General features: G+C 39.3%; 1 protein-coding gene across 1 annotated transcript in view; it reads left to right on the top strand.

The window, feature by feature from the left end:
* The window catches only part of LOC124616592 (G-protein coupled receptor dmsr-1-like), a 194,814-nt gene extending 194,169 nt beyond the window's left edge, over positions 1-645 (top strand). Inside the window, exon 5 of the mRNA XM_047144913.1 lies at positions 229-645. Within this exon, the coding sequence (XP_047000869.1) occupies positions 229-645 (417 nt within the window). The remainder of the gene's footprint in view (positions 1-228) is intronic.
* Positions 646-16,716: the final 16,071 nt, after the last annotated feature.

Raw genomic sequence — 16,716 nt, 5'->3', positions numbered from 1 at the left:
AATAATCTGATGCTGTGTGTACTGAAGGTCTTACATTACGCACATCACAAGAATGGACGTAATAGGAAAAACGTATGTTGTTAGCGATGTCCGGATACTTTTTATCACACAGTGTAACTGTCGGGGATCTTCTTTCGCCGACTTAAATACAGAACGCCGGACACGTGTCGGTAGACCACCTCGGTGGTGGGGCTCAGCAGCTGACGCCGGCGCCATTCTCTGCCGCAGGTGGTGCTTCGGCTGATCCCGTGCGCGGCGCTGTCTCTGCTGATCGCGTGGCTGGTGCGCACGCTGCTGCGCAACGGCCGGCAGCACGCGGCGCTGACGGGCCGGTCTCGGCGCGCGCACCGCACCACGCGCATGCTGGTGGCCGTGCTGCTGCTGTTCCTGGCCACCGAGGTGCCCAGCGGCGTGCTCGGGCTGCTGAGCGTGCTGCTGCGGCCCTGCTTCTTCCTCGGCTGCTACAAGCTGTTCAGCGAGGTGATGGACATGCTGGCGCTCACCAACGGCGCCGTCAACTTCGTGCTGTACTGCGCCATGAGCCGGCAGTTCCGCACCTCCTTCTCGCAGCTGTTCTGCCCCGCGCTGCTGCTCAGCAAGCGCAAGCCGCCGCCCGCCTCGCTGACGCAGTCCACGTGCGTATGATGGCGCGGGGCGGCCGGGCTCGCGCTCGCCGCCGCCGACTCCTCGGACAGCCAGTACGCTCCCACCAGCAGGGCCACCTGCGCCGAGCACGCCCTCTGAGGCGAGCCGCGGCTCGCTCGTCCAAGCACCCGCGCGCCGCATCGCGTGGGGACAGTCCGCAGTCGGGGATGTTTGTGTGGTTGACAGTTCAGCGATTTCCACAAGAACGTCAAAAGACTGATCTTTTCTATCATAAAAACAATGTGACTGTAATTATTAACAGTTTTCAAACACAAGTACAAATGCTTTCGATGTAAGAGTGACACTACTGCTTTTGACACTTCTCAGTGAACATTTTATGTTAAGAAACTTCCTGGCAGATTGAAACTGTGTGCCGCACCGAGACTCGAACTCGTGACCTTTGCCTTTCGCGGGCAAGTGCTCTACCGACTGAGCTACCCGAACACGACTCATGCCCCGTCCCCACAGCTTCACTTCTGCCAGTACCTCGTCTCCTACCTTCCAAACTTTAAAGAAGCTCTCCTGCGAACCTTGCAGAACTAGCACTCGTGAAAGAAAGGATATTGCGGAGACATGGCTTAGCCACAGCCTGGGGGATGTTTCTTCTTTCAGGAGTGCTAGTTCTGCAAGGTTCGCAGGAGAGCTTCTGTATAGTTTGGAAGCTAGGAGACGAGGTACTGGCAGAAGTAAAGCTGTGGGGACGGGGCGTGAGTCGTGCTCGGGTAGTTCCATCGGTAGTGCACTTGCCCGCGAAAGGCAAAGGTCCCCAGTTCGTGTCTCGGTCCAGCACACAGTTTTAATCTGCCAGGAAGTTTCATATCAGCGCACACTCCACTGTAGAGTGAAAATTTCATTCTAGAATTTTATGTTAATTTCGGTAAACATTTTTGGTGTACAGTGATCAATAGATTATTGTATTTTAAATAAAGTTCAGTCTTGATCACAACACTTATGTCTCAATAACATTGGTGACCCGTTTCGGTTATTTTTACATAACCATCTTCAGACCTGTGAATTAATTTTAAAAAAGTACTAGAAACCAATCGTTAAATAAAATGAAAGTGTGTAATGACGACAAAATTTTTAACAAGATAAAATAAAATTAATTATACCCATGGCTTCCTTGGAGGATGGTAAGCGGAGCTCTCCTCAGCTGCTACGAAATCAACTGATGGTTATGAGTGCTGAGCACGACCTTAAATATGCAGTGCCTCCGCCTACTTCCTGTCACACTACTTCACAACTGCCAATCAGCGTTCATAATTTGACGCTATCGTCGAAGTATCAAAATACGAAATACCCTAGTAACATAAATTTGGTTCATTTAAAATGTCTGATTAACAGATAGTTACTATGTGTAAAACTTATTTATATTTTAGATAAAAACGGTAAACAACCATGTGTAATTGCTGTGCCCTCTATGGGCAATCTTAATACTATTATAGTGTCAGTTACATCAAAGATGTGAAAGTCCTTGGAGTTGTGGTATATATCGATTATACCGCGTTGGCTACATCACAATTGCATCTATGTTGGATGTTGCAGAATCGTCTTACTTTAACTGTAGTTTTCATAGCAACATTCTTTATAGCAGTAGGGTAGCAGCCAAGAGTACGTTCCGCATTATCTATGTCTGAATAACTGATGAGACAACTGATTAAATATTTAGAACTCAACGATCTAATAGTTTTTATAATAATCAGTTTCAATTTAACAAAAATTTTATATGTTGCATAGCATATTTTTCATACATAGCTTTTTCCATGGGTATAACTAACCTTATATTATAAAACAAAAGAGTAGGTGCATCTTCACTATAAAATTTCATCAAAAAGGTCGTAAAAATATTTTTTCTCGAAAATCTAATTGTTCATTGAGCAGCATTGATGATTTTGTTTTCAAATGAGCATATATCTCGATTTCTTCTAAGATATTCATAAGTAAGCCTTTATTTGCATAATGAAGAACTTGTATATTCTGCTCTACTGTCCCCTCGGCATGATTATTGAATGCTTATGTTACTACCGTACTTCGTATTTTTATACTTTGACGACAGTGTCATATTATGAACGCTGATTGGCAGTTGTGAAGCAGTGTGACAGGAAGTAGGCGGAGCCTCTGCATATTTAAGCTAATGTTCAGCACTCATAACCATCAGTTGACTTCTTAGCAGCTGAGGAGTGCTCCGCCTACAATCCTCCAAAGAAGCCATGGGTATAATTTATTTTATTTTATCTTGTTAAAAATTTTGGCGTCATTAGACACTTTCATTTTATTTAAAGATTGGTTTCTAGTATTTTCTAAAATTAATTCACAAGTCTGAAGATGGTTATGTAAAAATAACCGAAACCGATCACCTATGTTATTGAGACATAAGTGTTGTGATCAAGACTGAACTTTAGTTAAAATATAATTTTATGTTAAATCTCCAAATGTCGACAACCAGTCACTTTTGAGGAACTAAGCCGTGGCATTAGATTATACTGTTTCGAAGTGAGTGACAGGACACAGGTTTCCCTTAAGACCAGGCCTAAAGTATTTTGTCAGAAACTGACATTAAAGGACTCCAGCATACTGTGAAGCCACACTAAACTTATATGTGCTACCCAATTCACTTTTTCCCCTCTTGAACTCGTATTAGACTCTGTATGCTGTTATACTACTGCTACTTATTGGTATTGTCAATATGGCTTCTAACGTTCCATCATAGTTCAAACAATCATCATCATCTTTGTTAACACATATATTTCGTTTTTGGGAATTTAACTATCGGGCATTCTGTGTAAGTAATTTATGCTTCTTATTCACTGTTCGGTTTTACTTTTGCAATTGTCCGCAGCTCGTGCTCGTGCGGTAACGTTTTCGCTTCCCGCGCCCGGATTCCCGGGTTCGATTCCCGGCGGGGTCAGGGGTTTTCTCTGCCTCCTGATGACTGGGTGTTGTGTGATGTCCTTAGGTTAGTTAGGTTTAAGTAGTTCTAAGTTCTAGGGGACTGATGACCATAGATATTAACTCCCATAGTGCTCAGAGCCATTTAAACCATTTTTTTATAATTTATATTTTGGTTTCCCCAATCACTTTCACCATCTTTACATTCTGCATCTTAATTTCTGTGTGCAGATTCTCATCATTGTTCTTATGACTCTTATTCTGTACCACACGAGTTATAACTTTTTCCTGATTTCTTTCCAGTGTCACTTTCCTGGTGCAAATGGTTCTGAGCACTATGGGACTTAACTTCTGAGGTCATCAGTCCCCTAGGACATAGAACTACTTAAACGTAACTAACCTAAGGACATGACACACCTCCATGCCCGAGGCAGGATTCGAACCTGCGACCCTAGCGATCGCGCGGTTCCAGACTTCCAGACTGTAGCGCCTAGAACCGCTCAGCCACCTCGGCCGGCGTCACATTCTTCCCCCGGTTGAAATTTCTGTAGAATAAATTAAACTTAGCGGCTACAGAATTTTGAACTATTTTACAGCAATGCAATATCAGATAGAGCTTCTACATACTCTTAAAATTTTGACTGATTCTCGTAGTTATGTTGTCATTAACTGCATGGTACTTTATAAGATGATCTATGTGTGTTGTCTATGCAGCATTAGAGCGGTCCGAGTAAATTTAACTGTACCCATTCCTTACCTGTCAAAACATGGTAGTTTGATGTCCCACAATGTTATGGCGTACAGTACACTTATGAAAGACAATGAATAGAATGTATCGTCAGAATTTCTCCCATCTTCTTATAGATGTATTCTGGCGTTTCCCAACCTAACTCCCCTAACAGTGTAACAGTCTGTAAGAATAAATTCTGTTTTCACAGGAAGCTCAATATATACAGTGAATATTGTAACACTATCAATGTTGAACTCCATTAGTAAGTTAAGCATAGGCTTAGCAAAATTTTTCTGACTCAGGAAAGCAGAAATTTTTGTACAATCAAGTGGCTTGCATTGCGCCCATTGTTTCTTTCTTTCTTCAGCGTATATATAACAACATCTTGAACATCAAACATAGATAACGACGTGCTTTGTACTACTCGTTTCACCCAACCTTATGCCTTTGCTTTCTATATCTCACCTTCAACTACTTCAGTAAATATTTTATAGTTAGAACAAGGACTGGTCAGTAGCCTAGAGTAAAATTAAAATGAAAACGTGAACAATATTTGACAGGTTGGTGCTGCATCTACATTTTGACAAGCTGATCAGATTTGTAGCTAGCCATTGTATGTAACCTCTGACGCTTCCAGCTTAGAGCCCAAGTTTGAAAGCGTGAGCAGTGTTACCGTTCTACAATGACTCAAGTTGTACATAGCAATTTAGTTACTTGTACTGGTCATGTGTCAACATATTTATAAGTACGAAATGTAAGTTTTAACATTATTTTACATGAAAATAAACAAGAGGTACAACATAATGTATATATTTTCGTGTACCATAAGCATAAATATTTATTTTGTATATTATTAACTGAGAGTTTTCCAAACGGGCCATAGGTTAGGATTGTAAATGACGACAATAGACAGGGTGTAGACAGCTTTACTAAAATGTATCCATGTTGAACCCATATTGTCATCATCATCCTTTCAAGTTTCAATGCAAATTGCTGTCTTTAAGGTGAATTAAGAAGTATCTGATACCGTTGTGCACGTGTAAGTCAGAACCAAACTCAGTTTTTTTATGTAACACATAGATCTGTAGAAGTATAAGCAAGTTTTTGTAAATGTAGTTTCTATGAAATGTTGTCAAACACATAAAAAATTTACACAAATTCCTTTTTCGCAAAGATTCAAAATATTTGATGCAAGGATTAATGTAAATGTGAAATATAATAATTAGTAACTGTTATGTCCAGATTCTTTAACTGAAACCCTGACGAACGTGAAATTTTGTCATGTAAACTAAAATCCCTTGCTTTTCTAGGAATTACCAATTTTTAACTTACGGTGAATAACTTGTAAATATTGTTCTCCCCATCCCCCAAAAATACAATAAACTTATTTATCTATTTTAAATTCCATAAACATGTGTCTATTAATTTATTTCTGCCAAAATGCAGCCAAGTTGAAACCAGACTGTCTTTCCTTTAAAGAAAAAACATATTGAATTGTTCATGTTGTATGAGGCTGAGTCGTAACAGTGTAAAATCAGAAATTCACGAGACGTTTCAGGTTTTGTATCTATTTTAATACAAGTCACATGTATTGTTTGCATGTGTGAGCAGAGAGAGGGAGCTAGTCACTTATTTTTCGCACTTTCTCTGGCTTTCCTGTTTGGCCAAAGATACTACCTAAACTGTGTGCAGTAAGACGAATGAGCACAATCTATGACTCGGTCAAGTGGGGTGTCTTCTTCCGAGTTAAGCCGCGTTTCCACGGGGCGTGACATGCTAGCGTGAGACATGCTGTCGTGGAACACTACTCGTGTGAACTAGGAGACAGAAGTTTGAGTGTGACGTCACGGGCAGGCGTGAGGGCTCACGCTTCATATCAAACGTGTTTGATTTTCAGACGTGAGTTTGCCTCGTCTGTGGCTGTGTCAGATTACAACATCTAGTGCTACGAACAACAAGGTGGCAACTAGTGCCATTAAAGGCCGTGTGATCAAGTTGCAAGACAGTGAAACTTTAGAATTTCTGGAACTTTACGCTGCTGAGCAGGTCTTGTATGATGTAAGCAGAGAAGAATACAGAGACCAAGATGCAAGAATGGCTGCTGCCAAAAGAATTAGTGATGCACTCCAAATTCCAGGATTCAAACGGAAAGAATTAATTGCGAAATTTAAGAACTTTGGGAGTTCGTATTGTCAAGAACTGAAGAAAATAATCTAAAACGAACGGTCTGGAGCTGGCACTGACGAGGTTTACGAACCACAAATCTTCTGGTTTGACAATATGAATTCTTTCATTCGCCCTTTCATTCAGCAACGACCCACACTATCAAGTCTGGTAAGTGAAATAAAAATTTGTTTCCATATTTGAACTTTTATACATTTCAAAATTGTTCCTTACATTTACATTATTACAACAATTTTTATAATTATACAGAATAGTAGGCATATCATAGGAACTGTACCAACTTCTTTTAATAAAACAGTATCTAGCACTGTGACAGTACATTCATATGATAAAATATATCTAGCAATGCATTTACTTTGTGACACTTACTGATTGAAGACAATCATGTACAAAATAACTGAGCACAATACTGACACTGATGTGTTCTACGGTTCTGTATATGGAACGTCGCCGAGTAGTACATTTTGCCAGGGCACAGCGCCTTCATTATTAAAGTAATCACGGTACTTATCCCGAATTTGTTGTGTCTGTCGATGTGGATGTCTGTTAGCAGTCTGCGGAAGGTTCTGTAGACCAGTAATTTCCTCTTCACGCCACGATCCAGGGAATATACGATGGTTGTCATCCTCGAAGTCAATTAAGCCTCGTGAGATGTAGGCGGGATTCGTTTTCCGCAGCCAGTTGTGCAACGAGCAGTATTCTAGTACTACTTTGTTGACCGGCTGTATTTTTAAATATATTGGTTTTTCAAATACTCTAAATTTACTTACAAGTATGCCGAAAGTATTTTCTACAACTCTTCGAGCCCTTGAAACTCGATAGTTGTAGATTATTTCCTGTCGAGACGTATTACGCCGGCTGTAAGGTTTCATCAGATAAGTCTAGCGGAAACGCATCATCCCCTACAACAACAAAATCACTTGGCATTGCAAGGGAATTTGTCTCCAAAGCGTTGTACAATGACCTGTTTTGAAATATACCACCATCAGAATTTCTTCCTTTAGCTTCTACATCAACAACCAGGAAACAATAATCGGAATCAGGTAAAGCTAGCAATACAATACTGAAACTACTTTTGTAATTGTAATAATTAAATCCAGTAGCGGGAGGGGCACGAATGACAATGTGTTTTCCGTCCAGAGCTCCCGCACAGCCTGGAAAGTTCCATCGTTCTGTAAACCCATACTTTATATTTTTCCCTTCATCTGAAGTTGCCGGCCCTGAGACAAAATTTATGTTTTGATTGCAGCTGTTACCAATAAACACAAATGAACAATCACAACTGGAGAAGCCACAATCCCTATCTGTAGATTTAACTGCTGTTGACGATCTCAACGAGACCATGCCAAGCACATCACAGATTCCAGCAGAAACTGAGACACCCAGGGCAGTACCAAAACGAAAAGTGCCTTCAACTCCATCGCAGCCTTCATCATCAAAAATCGGCGAAAAAGTTCTGCACGACTCCCAAATCGGTTTTTTTCATGTGCGATTGAGAAATTACAAGCTATTTCAAATCGTGCTGCTTTAATGAACCAAGGGGACTCCTACGACTATTTCGGAAAGTATTTTGCGTCAATGCTACGCGATATTGGGCCTCCAGTTGCCATGAGGCTTCAAGAGTCGATTACGTCACAAATAACAAATGCGATGTGCTCATCACCAACTCCCTCCAACCAATCAACACTACCAAGTGAGAGAGAATCAAATATGAGTGCTGATTTCTCAGGTAACTATTTATTTACAAATTTATAGGTCGATCTAATTTTATTACTCAAACGATTGCTTTCTTTATATGCTGGTAACATTTTTAATGATCAATATTATTATGCTGATCATCCGTTTCCGTATTATTGTTTCCTTCTATTCCTTAAATACATAGACCTAGAATACTCGTACATTACTAAGTTGAAAATTCAAATAAAGTAATAAACGAGAAAGTTGTATACTATATGTTATTGTAATTACCTCTACGTATTCCGTAAGTGCCTTGTGGACCGCTTCGCAGGTTTCAGGTATAAATTTGCTAATTGCGTTCTTTGGAACACGAATTAAGTATTCCAGACTTTTAAAAGAGTCCCCTGTGGCTAAATAGCGTAAAGTTACTTTAAGTTTAATTTTTCCTTTTACTGCTTGTCCCATATTAGTATCTGATTTTGAAATCAGAGGTGAAACGCGTTCCAAAAGGTAGTCAAACTGCACCTGATACATTCGTAATAAGTTTTTGAAATCTTCGTTGTAATGGTTTGTTAGTTCCATGTCAACCAAATTATGTGCCCTCGATGTTCTTTGACGCATCCAGTTCCTGACCCACTATCGTGTTTTCTTCCGTTTTTCTTGAGGTTCCACCAACCGATTCATTCTCTGTGCCAAAACAATAGCAAAAACCGAACTCACCACAGCACAACTCTCGATAAGGACCTCGTTCATGGCCGGCTTCGCGCGATCGACTGAATCGCGCTTTCGTTGACACTCCACTCCGTGTGAACTGTCCACGCCCCACGACTGATGGTTTCACTCCTGTCATGGCACGAAATGAAGCACGAAAGCGTGGCACACATTCGTGCTTACGCCCCATGGGAACCTAGCTCGAGTCCTTCATCTAATAGTCATACTTACTTCTATTTGAATCGTTTATTACCTTCATACTTTACCTCAAAATGTTTTATTATGGTGTGTTTCAGTGCACGTAATGCTTCGTTAATTAACATGGCAAGGATCTGGTTGGAGTGACCTTGTCATGTTCCTTTGTTACCTCTGTTGAGGCCAGAAACAGTGCGGCATTTACTAGGTAAGAATGCTGTCTCATGCAGTGTTGGACGTTATGGTTAAGAGTAGGCGTCAGAGCGTTTTTATTTTGCTAATTGTTGGAAATCGAGGCGTTCCAGTCGAATGTCTGTACAACATAATAGTGTGTAAATACACAAACCAAATGAGAACAATACATTTGATTAGAGGTTTCTCTTTTATTTTATATTTTCTCCTGGGGTGAACAATGTGTGAGATATGATGAACAAGCCCACCTTCAGACAAAAGTATTTTGCGCATACATTTTCCTGTGTGCGAATAATGCACTCTTATTTTCCTCCTCTTGTTGTGTTGTCTTGTATCCAATATTCCGTTCCACACTTGCTCATTACGCGTCGGCTATACCCGAAGATTTAATTCTATTATTTTTCTGTTTGTTAAAACAGACATCCCTTATGAACGTTATGCTGTTACGTTGAAAGAGTTAGTATGTGTTGATTTGCAGTAAAGGATGCGAAAGTTTTTCTATTGCTTGGTTACTGGTTAATGACATGGCATCGTTCTCTTTCAGCCTTCTGTTCCCACTTGCAGTGCACTGTATAAAAGATCAGACGTAGGTGACAGTTGTCCGAAAACTCTACTGGGCTTGTAAACGGCCTAAACTTTTTATGTGGCCTGACTGATGAAGCAGATCGTCAGAAAAATGTCCACAAAATATGTTTCTTCGGACAGCAGCTTTTGGCGCGAAAACATTTTCGATCACTATCTGACCACATTTCTAAAACGTATTCAAGACTAAAAAGTGTTGCACAAGGAAAACAAATGGGGATTAAACGAATAATTGAGTAAAATTTAAGATCTCAGTTAGTTCTATAAATTTCATAATCTGATTTGGTGAATGCGTAATGAGCAACATGACACAACCGATTGCCTAACAACTATCCACACCAAACCGAAAATACAATTATAAATAACAATCACTGCAACATAACCTGATAAGCAATCTCAAAACCCGTCTTCTAAACTGTGAAACATACAAAGAAAAGGAAAGGTACCTACCGTTTGGTGTTTTGAAAAAGTTTCTGCTGATTCCAGTTTTGCTTCAGACAGAGCAATGTTGATTGTTGGATACAGAAATCAGTGACAGGTTCATGTTAGAATTAAATTCAGATTGGCAATTGAATATAAAAGCAAGTATGCAATAGTATTTTGGACATAGCTTTCATAAGTGATTCCGCAATGTAGACAAATCTTAGAGACTATAATTAAATTTTTGGTTATTAAAGATTTAAAAAGCAATAAAACATGATACATTAGGCTTACACTTCTGGTAAGTGAACATGCAGCATACTGGCCCAATATTTATGAAAGCATTAAAGAAAGAAATTTTCCATGTACATCAGAGAGCTCTGAAACCTTTAAACGAAAAGTTAACAACTGATATTGTTGCACTTACATCGACAGTTGTCTACCTGTCTTAGCAGTGTTAGGTAAGTCCGAGTACAAGTGAAGGTAAGTACTGAAAATACTGCACATAAATATTATGACAATCTGTAAAATGTATGCTGCAGGCTCTCCATGATTCATGCAGCTCGCAACTTGAGACTGACCCTCAGAAAATAACCTTAAAGCCAGTCACCACACCAGTCGTCCACAGTAACTGTTTGGAATCGAAGAGTATGATCAGAAACTGAACAGCAAACGGAAAGCCTGAGAAAATAAGAATGCATAACCACAATGCTCCTCATTCAATAGGTCTGACATACAAACTACCTGGTTTTTAATCGGTATGTATTGACTACCTCCGAAGCATAACCTAGCAGACATGCCTTAACGAGACTAGACAACGACTGTAACACCATAAGTAATCGACCATCTGGTATAGAACATCACTGTAACACTCTTGCAGATCCTAACTTGTGGAAGAACGATTCATCTGGAAGTTAACCTTTTAACGAACTACTTTCATTACGTTTCTCCTGGAGTTAGACCAGTTTTGGAGCGTTCCTTGCCATGTGGCCAGCATAAGACATTCCCAACTCATTGACTAACCTTCCCTGTATACAAATAACAAACACAATACTTAGCTATCGTCTATTGTATCCAGTAATGGATTGGTTGTCTAATATCCAAATAATCTATTATGAATTCATATGAATATCCCAGGGTTATTTCGAACAGCTATTTGATTTATTAAAAACAATATGCTAGACAGAGTAAAATGACATGGCCTCTTCCCCACAGATAATTTTTGGGGTAAACACTGAACACACTCCTATAAATGATCAAAAACTGTGTAAGTTGTATAGATTTTTATATGGATTAATTTTTATTCAAAACAGATATGGAGAAAGTTATTGAAATATATCCATTGATCCCATGGTCACACAGAAAGAAGAAACTTGTGTATAATACAAGTTATAGTCCTGAGATTGTGAAAGGGTACATAAATACAATAGCAATTATAGTTTCTCGTCTTGTAGAGAACACAAATACTGTTCCTTGAAACTGATCCAGCGGATAGCAGAAATTTCTGTATTTATCTTCCTCAATGTGTTACTTACACACATGATCATCTAATCTGTTAACTGTTGGGTAGTAGTTTGTTATCGAATGAGAGGAAATTATTACGTTCATCACATGATTTACAGACATTCTGCACAGTCAGTGACACATGGAAGGGGCTTCGGAGGATGTTCCTTGAACAATTGGATCTGTGGCTGTGGTATTGTGATGTTGTCAGATGGCAGTATTGCAGGCAGAACAGAACTTTATTGTCCTTCATGAGGATCCTCGGTGGCAGACATGACATACAGTTATGGCTATGGTTATATGATTGCAGTGCTGGATGTCGTTCTGGCATATGGTGAGACATTAAAGTAATGAGAATGTTGTGAAAAAAATATTGCTTACCGTTTTAGTTAAGTTTCGTGTTGTCTCCTTCAAAGTGGTTCGCTTCTGATTACACACACTTTCTCCAGCGCTTCTGCCATTGATGGTGACATTTTTTAATCATCTGTAATACCCTCCAGGACCCCCGTCACAGCCTTTAGGACATGTTGTTTGAAAATGGTGTCCCTTGACCGCCGTTTTGACTATTGGAAATAGAAAAAAGTCGCAAGGAGCGATATCTGGTGAATAAGGTGGCTATGGTAGTAATGATATTTGTTTTGAGGTTAAAAATTGCTGTACTGACAGAGCAGTATGGTATGGCGCATTATCGTGATGCAGAATCCAATTATCAGCTATGTTGGCATGGACACGTAGAACTCTTTTATTAAATCTTTCTACAATTCCTTCTACAATTTGACTTTGACATGTGAGGTTATTTTGGTCTGGGTGATCCCTTTTGAGCACAATTGCAAATTCTGGCGTTTCGCCTCTAGACCGTACTGAAAAAAAAACAGAAAACAACTTTCATCACCAGTAATAACATGGCTGGATTGATTTCCGTTTGCTCTAACAGATCGGCTGCCATATTTTTCCTTTTCTCGCTGTTGTGGTGTGAGATTTTTGCGGACCGTTTTTGCACAAATCTTTCTCGTACCAAGTTCTTCAGTCATTATTAGACGAACCATTTATCAATTGATGTTCAGTTCTTCTGCAATCATTTTCACTGATAGTCTTCGATCAGATCCTACGAGTTCACGCACTCTGTCCAAGTTGATATCCATCTGTGAAATTGATGGCCATCAATTGTGGTCTTCATCTGCAACATTCATTCTGCCTTCACTAAACTTTTATGCCAATGAAAAACTTGAGCTCTTGACATAACCTCCTCTCCAAAAGCCTTCTGTAGCTTACTGTAGGTTGTCGTCGAGTTGTCACCCAATTTAACGGAAAAAGAAGTGGCATTCCTTTGCGCAATATTATGAAGTCCCAGTTCCATGATGAGAGACACAAACACTTGTTAACTTATTACAAGCACAACTCACGACTGAGCAGTTGCATCGATGTGCTGCTTGGACAAGAAGCAGCTTGTAGACCAAGGTCAAAGATATTGTGCCTATGCAAGCCTGCAGGGTGGCCTTATTTTGCAAAGAAAATAAAACTCATTACTTTATTGTTGCACCTCGTATGTGTGTGTGCGTGTGTGTGTGTGTGTGTGTGTGTGTGTGTGTGTGTTTTGATGATAAATGTCTTACAAAAGCGAAACAAACACTTCAGCAGAATTCAGTTTATGTGTTTTGGTTACATTAACATACATACAACATACTTAACATCTTATATGATCTCCTGATTTCACAGTACAATTTCGTCCTCATTGTTTTTAATTCAACCGATTGACCAGTTCTGAACAAGATACTTCCTTCATGACCGACCACCCTTCAGAAGACCAAACTTTGGGTCACATACAAACTTTATGTCACAAACCAATTCCTCTGATTACATCACTACTCTACACTGATGTTGATGCATATTCTGCACCCAGTAAATCGATTTCTGCTGAATGCACACACAGAATGTTGTATCACTTGATACAGGCTTTAAGCTTTTCAGTTCTATAAATCTTTAGCTGATGAGAAAAAATAGCAAGATATACATAGATAGAAATTCATATGTAAGTAAATCAGCTTCATATAGTGAAGAAGTCTGATGAACAATTAAGTATCACACAGTGGTACATGTTCTACATTGGGAAAAGCTCCATCACTCAATATATGTCTGAAAATCTTGTTATTATGTTCCCACACCCCATACTCTTACGCTTAAAATGAGTGCTTCTCCTTCACTATATCTGAGAATGAAAGTAATGTTAGTACAATATGAAATATCATTTGCCCTGTACCAAATCGTGTGCCTGATATTTTGTTCAGCTTTCACTCAGCGTACAGAATTCACATAAAACAAATTTCACAAATAAGGTTATTAACATAATCGCACATCCTAAGCACCCTTGTAGGAAATACTCATCCTCATTACCTATAAACAAGGACAATACAGTAAAAGATGAAATACCCACAGCTGCAGGAACTATATCTAACATAACACAAACAACGTGAGAAGATATAAGATGTTTCTGCCCACAATTTCAGCACATAACTAAAGTAACACACAAAAAGATGTTGAAAGTTCTGACCAGCTGTAATTAAAAATAGGAAAACAAAACAAAATATTCTTGGGAACAGACGAAACAAAAAGGAATGAACAGATACATGGCCAAAGACAGTATGCAGAAGTAGCAGTATACGAGTCACCAGGGCAGGTCTACCATAAAGGCAGAAACACTATCAATGCACCATCATATTAACTCTAGTACATGGAAACATTCATTATACAGCTGAAAACCAGAAATTGGTGAACTGAAAATTTCATTCATTACATAGCTTATATCAGATCACACTTGCATCACTTTGAGGAGAAACAGATAGAAAACACTCAAAACATGTAAGATACATCACGTCAGTTACTTCACAACTTGCTTCCACTTTACCAGTGTAGAAAATAGAAAGTGTCATCTGTAAATTATGCAAGTCAATATGTCATATCTTTTATTACCAATCTCTACACCTTTTTAATACCTTTGAAAAGGATACGTTCGCCATCAAACTTACAGGCAGTAAGAAAGAATGAAACAGTATTATTACACTCACATCCATGTCCAAGTTCTAAACTAACAGTTGCCTCTAAGTAAAACTCTTGTGTTACTACTACACTTGTGGTTAAACTTCTTTTGTCCCTCAGCTCCTTTGCACATATACAAGTGACAAACGCAATGTGGGCTCTCACACCCTGTAAAATAAGTACCCATTAGTCTCCTCCCAAACTTAGAGTGATACATAGGCATTATATAAGCGATCACTATACTGCAGCCCAGATCAAACATTGGTGCAGCCCGCAGTTCTCGAACTTATTTTATAGTAATATGCATCTAGCAGCAATCAGCAGAATCCGAGAAGGTCAACTAAAGATAAAAATTTCTCAAGAGTGTACTTGCCCTTCTTAGTAAGAAACAAAATTACTTACAAAGACAGCAATATTTTAAGATGTGCTCAATTTTAATTGATGTTGGCGAAATCGCCCACAAACTGAATAACGGTGGCCACTAACCGCAGAGGCAGACGGAGTAAATAGCGCAGCCAATGTGGGGTAAGAGGATATGAGAGACTCATTGCCTTCTAGTTTGTCCTCGAGTGCTGGCAACACATGGGCACTCACAAGTCATACAGATTAACTGCTATGGTCTAAGTTTTGACATGTAACATGGATTGATGAATATGCATCACAGATAAGATCATCATCAAATGTGGTACTTGCTTGTAGCACGAAACATAAAATTAAATTTAAGCTGTTGTAATACAACGCAACGAGTAGAAGAAAAGTGATATTAAAAACATTTAGTAAAATTTGTGATCGTGCTTCATATTGCTTAATGCATTTAAATATAGCCTTAAGCACAATTAACCTTGGTACTTAGGCGACACAACACCACTTCGCCAGGCAAATACAGTGTCATAAATTTGGAGTGGTTGAGGGTGGCAGCATTCTGAAACAGAGAAAAGTCGACATGAAATTTTCCCAATAACTCTCAGTACTTGGAGGCCGTCGACCAAATTATTGCACTTTCACTGCCGCTAAACTATTGTGGGCACATAACACACAAATCTATGTAGTTACCAATTAATGATAAGATCAGCACATATGTAGTCCAAGGTGCCGCCTCACAATGTTAGTATTAGCTCCTGTGCAAAGAGGTTTGAATGCTAGTGCCATAAATCAGAGGTTTGAATGCTAGTGCCATAAATCCTATTGTCGCATGAGTGGAGAAAGGTGGATGCTTCATCGTTGATCGGCCAACAGTGCTCACTTTAATTCACTTCAAACAACAAATTAGCTGCAATTCTCCTGATAGCACCAAAATACATCAACATAACCAATATGGACATGGTCTTATTCTTTCACACACTGGCAGTTATGCAACGTAATGGTCAGTACTATTGGACATGGTGTTATTCATTCACACACTGGCAACCACTAAACCTAATCTCAAGATCAAAGTCAAGTACACTGATTGCAAAAGAAGTACACTCACACACGCATGGGATAGATCAAGGGTTGGAAACAGCAAGGAAAAAGGAGGGAAATTATGTATTGTGACATATGAATTGACCTTGTATTCACCACGTACATTATACACAGTCAGTATATGACCCTGATGGAATCTTAATTTCACATCATGTTCATATTTGTCCTCACTGTTTACCCACACTGGCTCAGTCGTAGAGCAAACAAAACGCCTTTCACATGATTTACTCAAGTTATATAGATCCTGAGACCACCACTTGCATAATCATTTGTGTACATAAAAGGACAGACGCATAGCTTCATCCAGACAACTAAATTAGGGTACCATCAGAATACAGTATTTAAGAAAATGTAAAAATCCACAACTTGTCAGATCAGGCTTACAAATATCTTATACAAAGACTGGTCTGTGTTGTAAAATACTTTATTTATTCACAGGAAACCATCATCAAATGAAATATCAAGTACGGCTAAACATATCTGGTACATGTACT

Source organism: Schistocerca americana, chromosome 5 (assembly GCF_021461395.2).
Source record: "Schistocerca americana isolate TAMUIC-IGC-003095 chromosome 5, iqSchAmer2.1, whole genome shotgun sequence".
Taxonomy (NCBI): Eukaryota; Metazoa; Arthropoda; class Insecta; order Orthoptera; family Acrididae; genus Schistocerca; species Schistocerca americana.
Note: the sequence above shows the minus strand (reverse complement) of the source record. Positions and strands in the feature narration are given on the sequence as shown.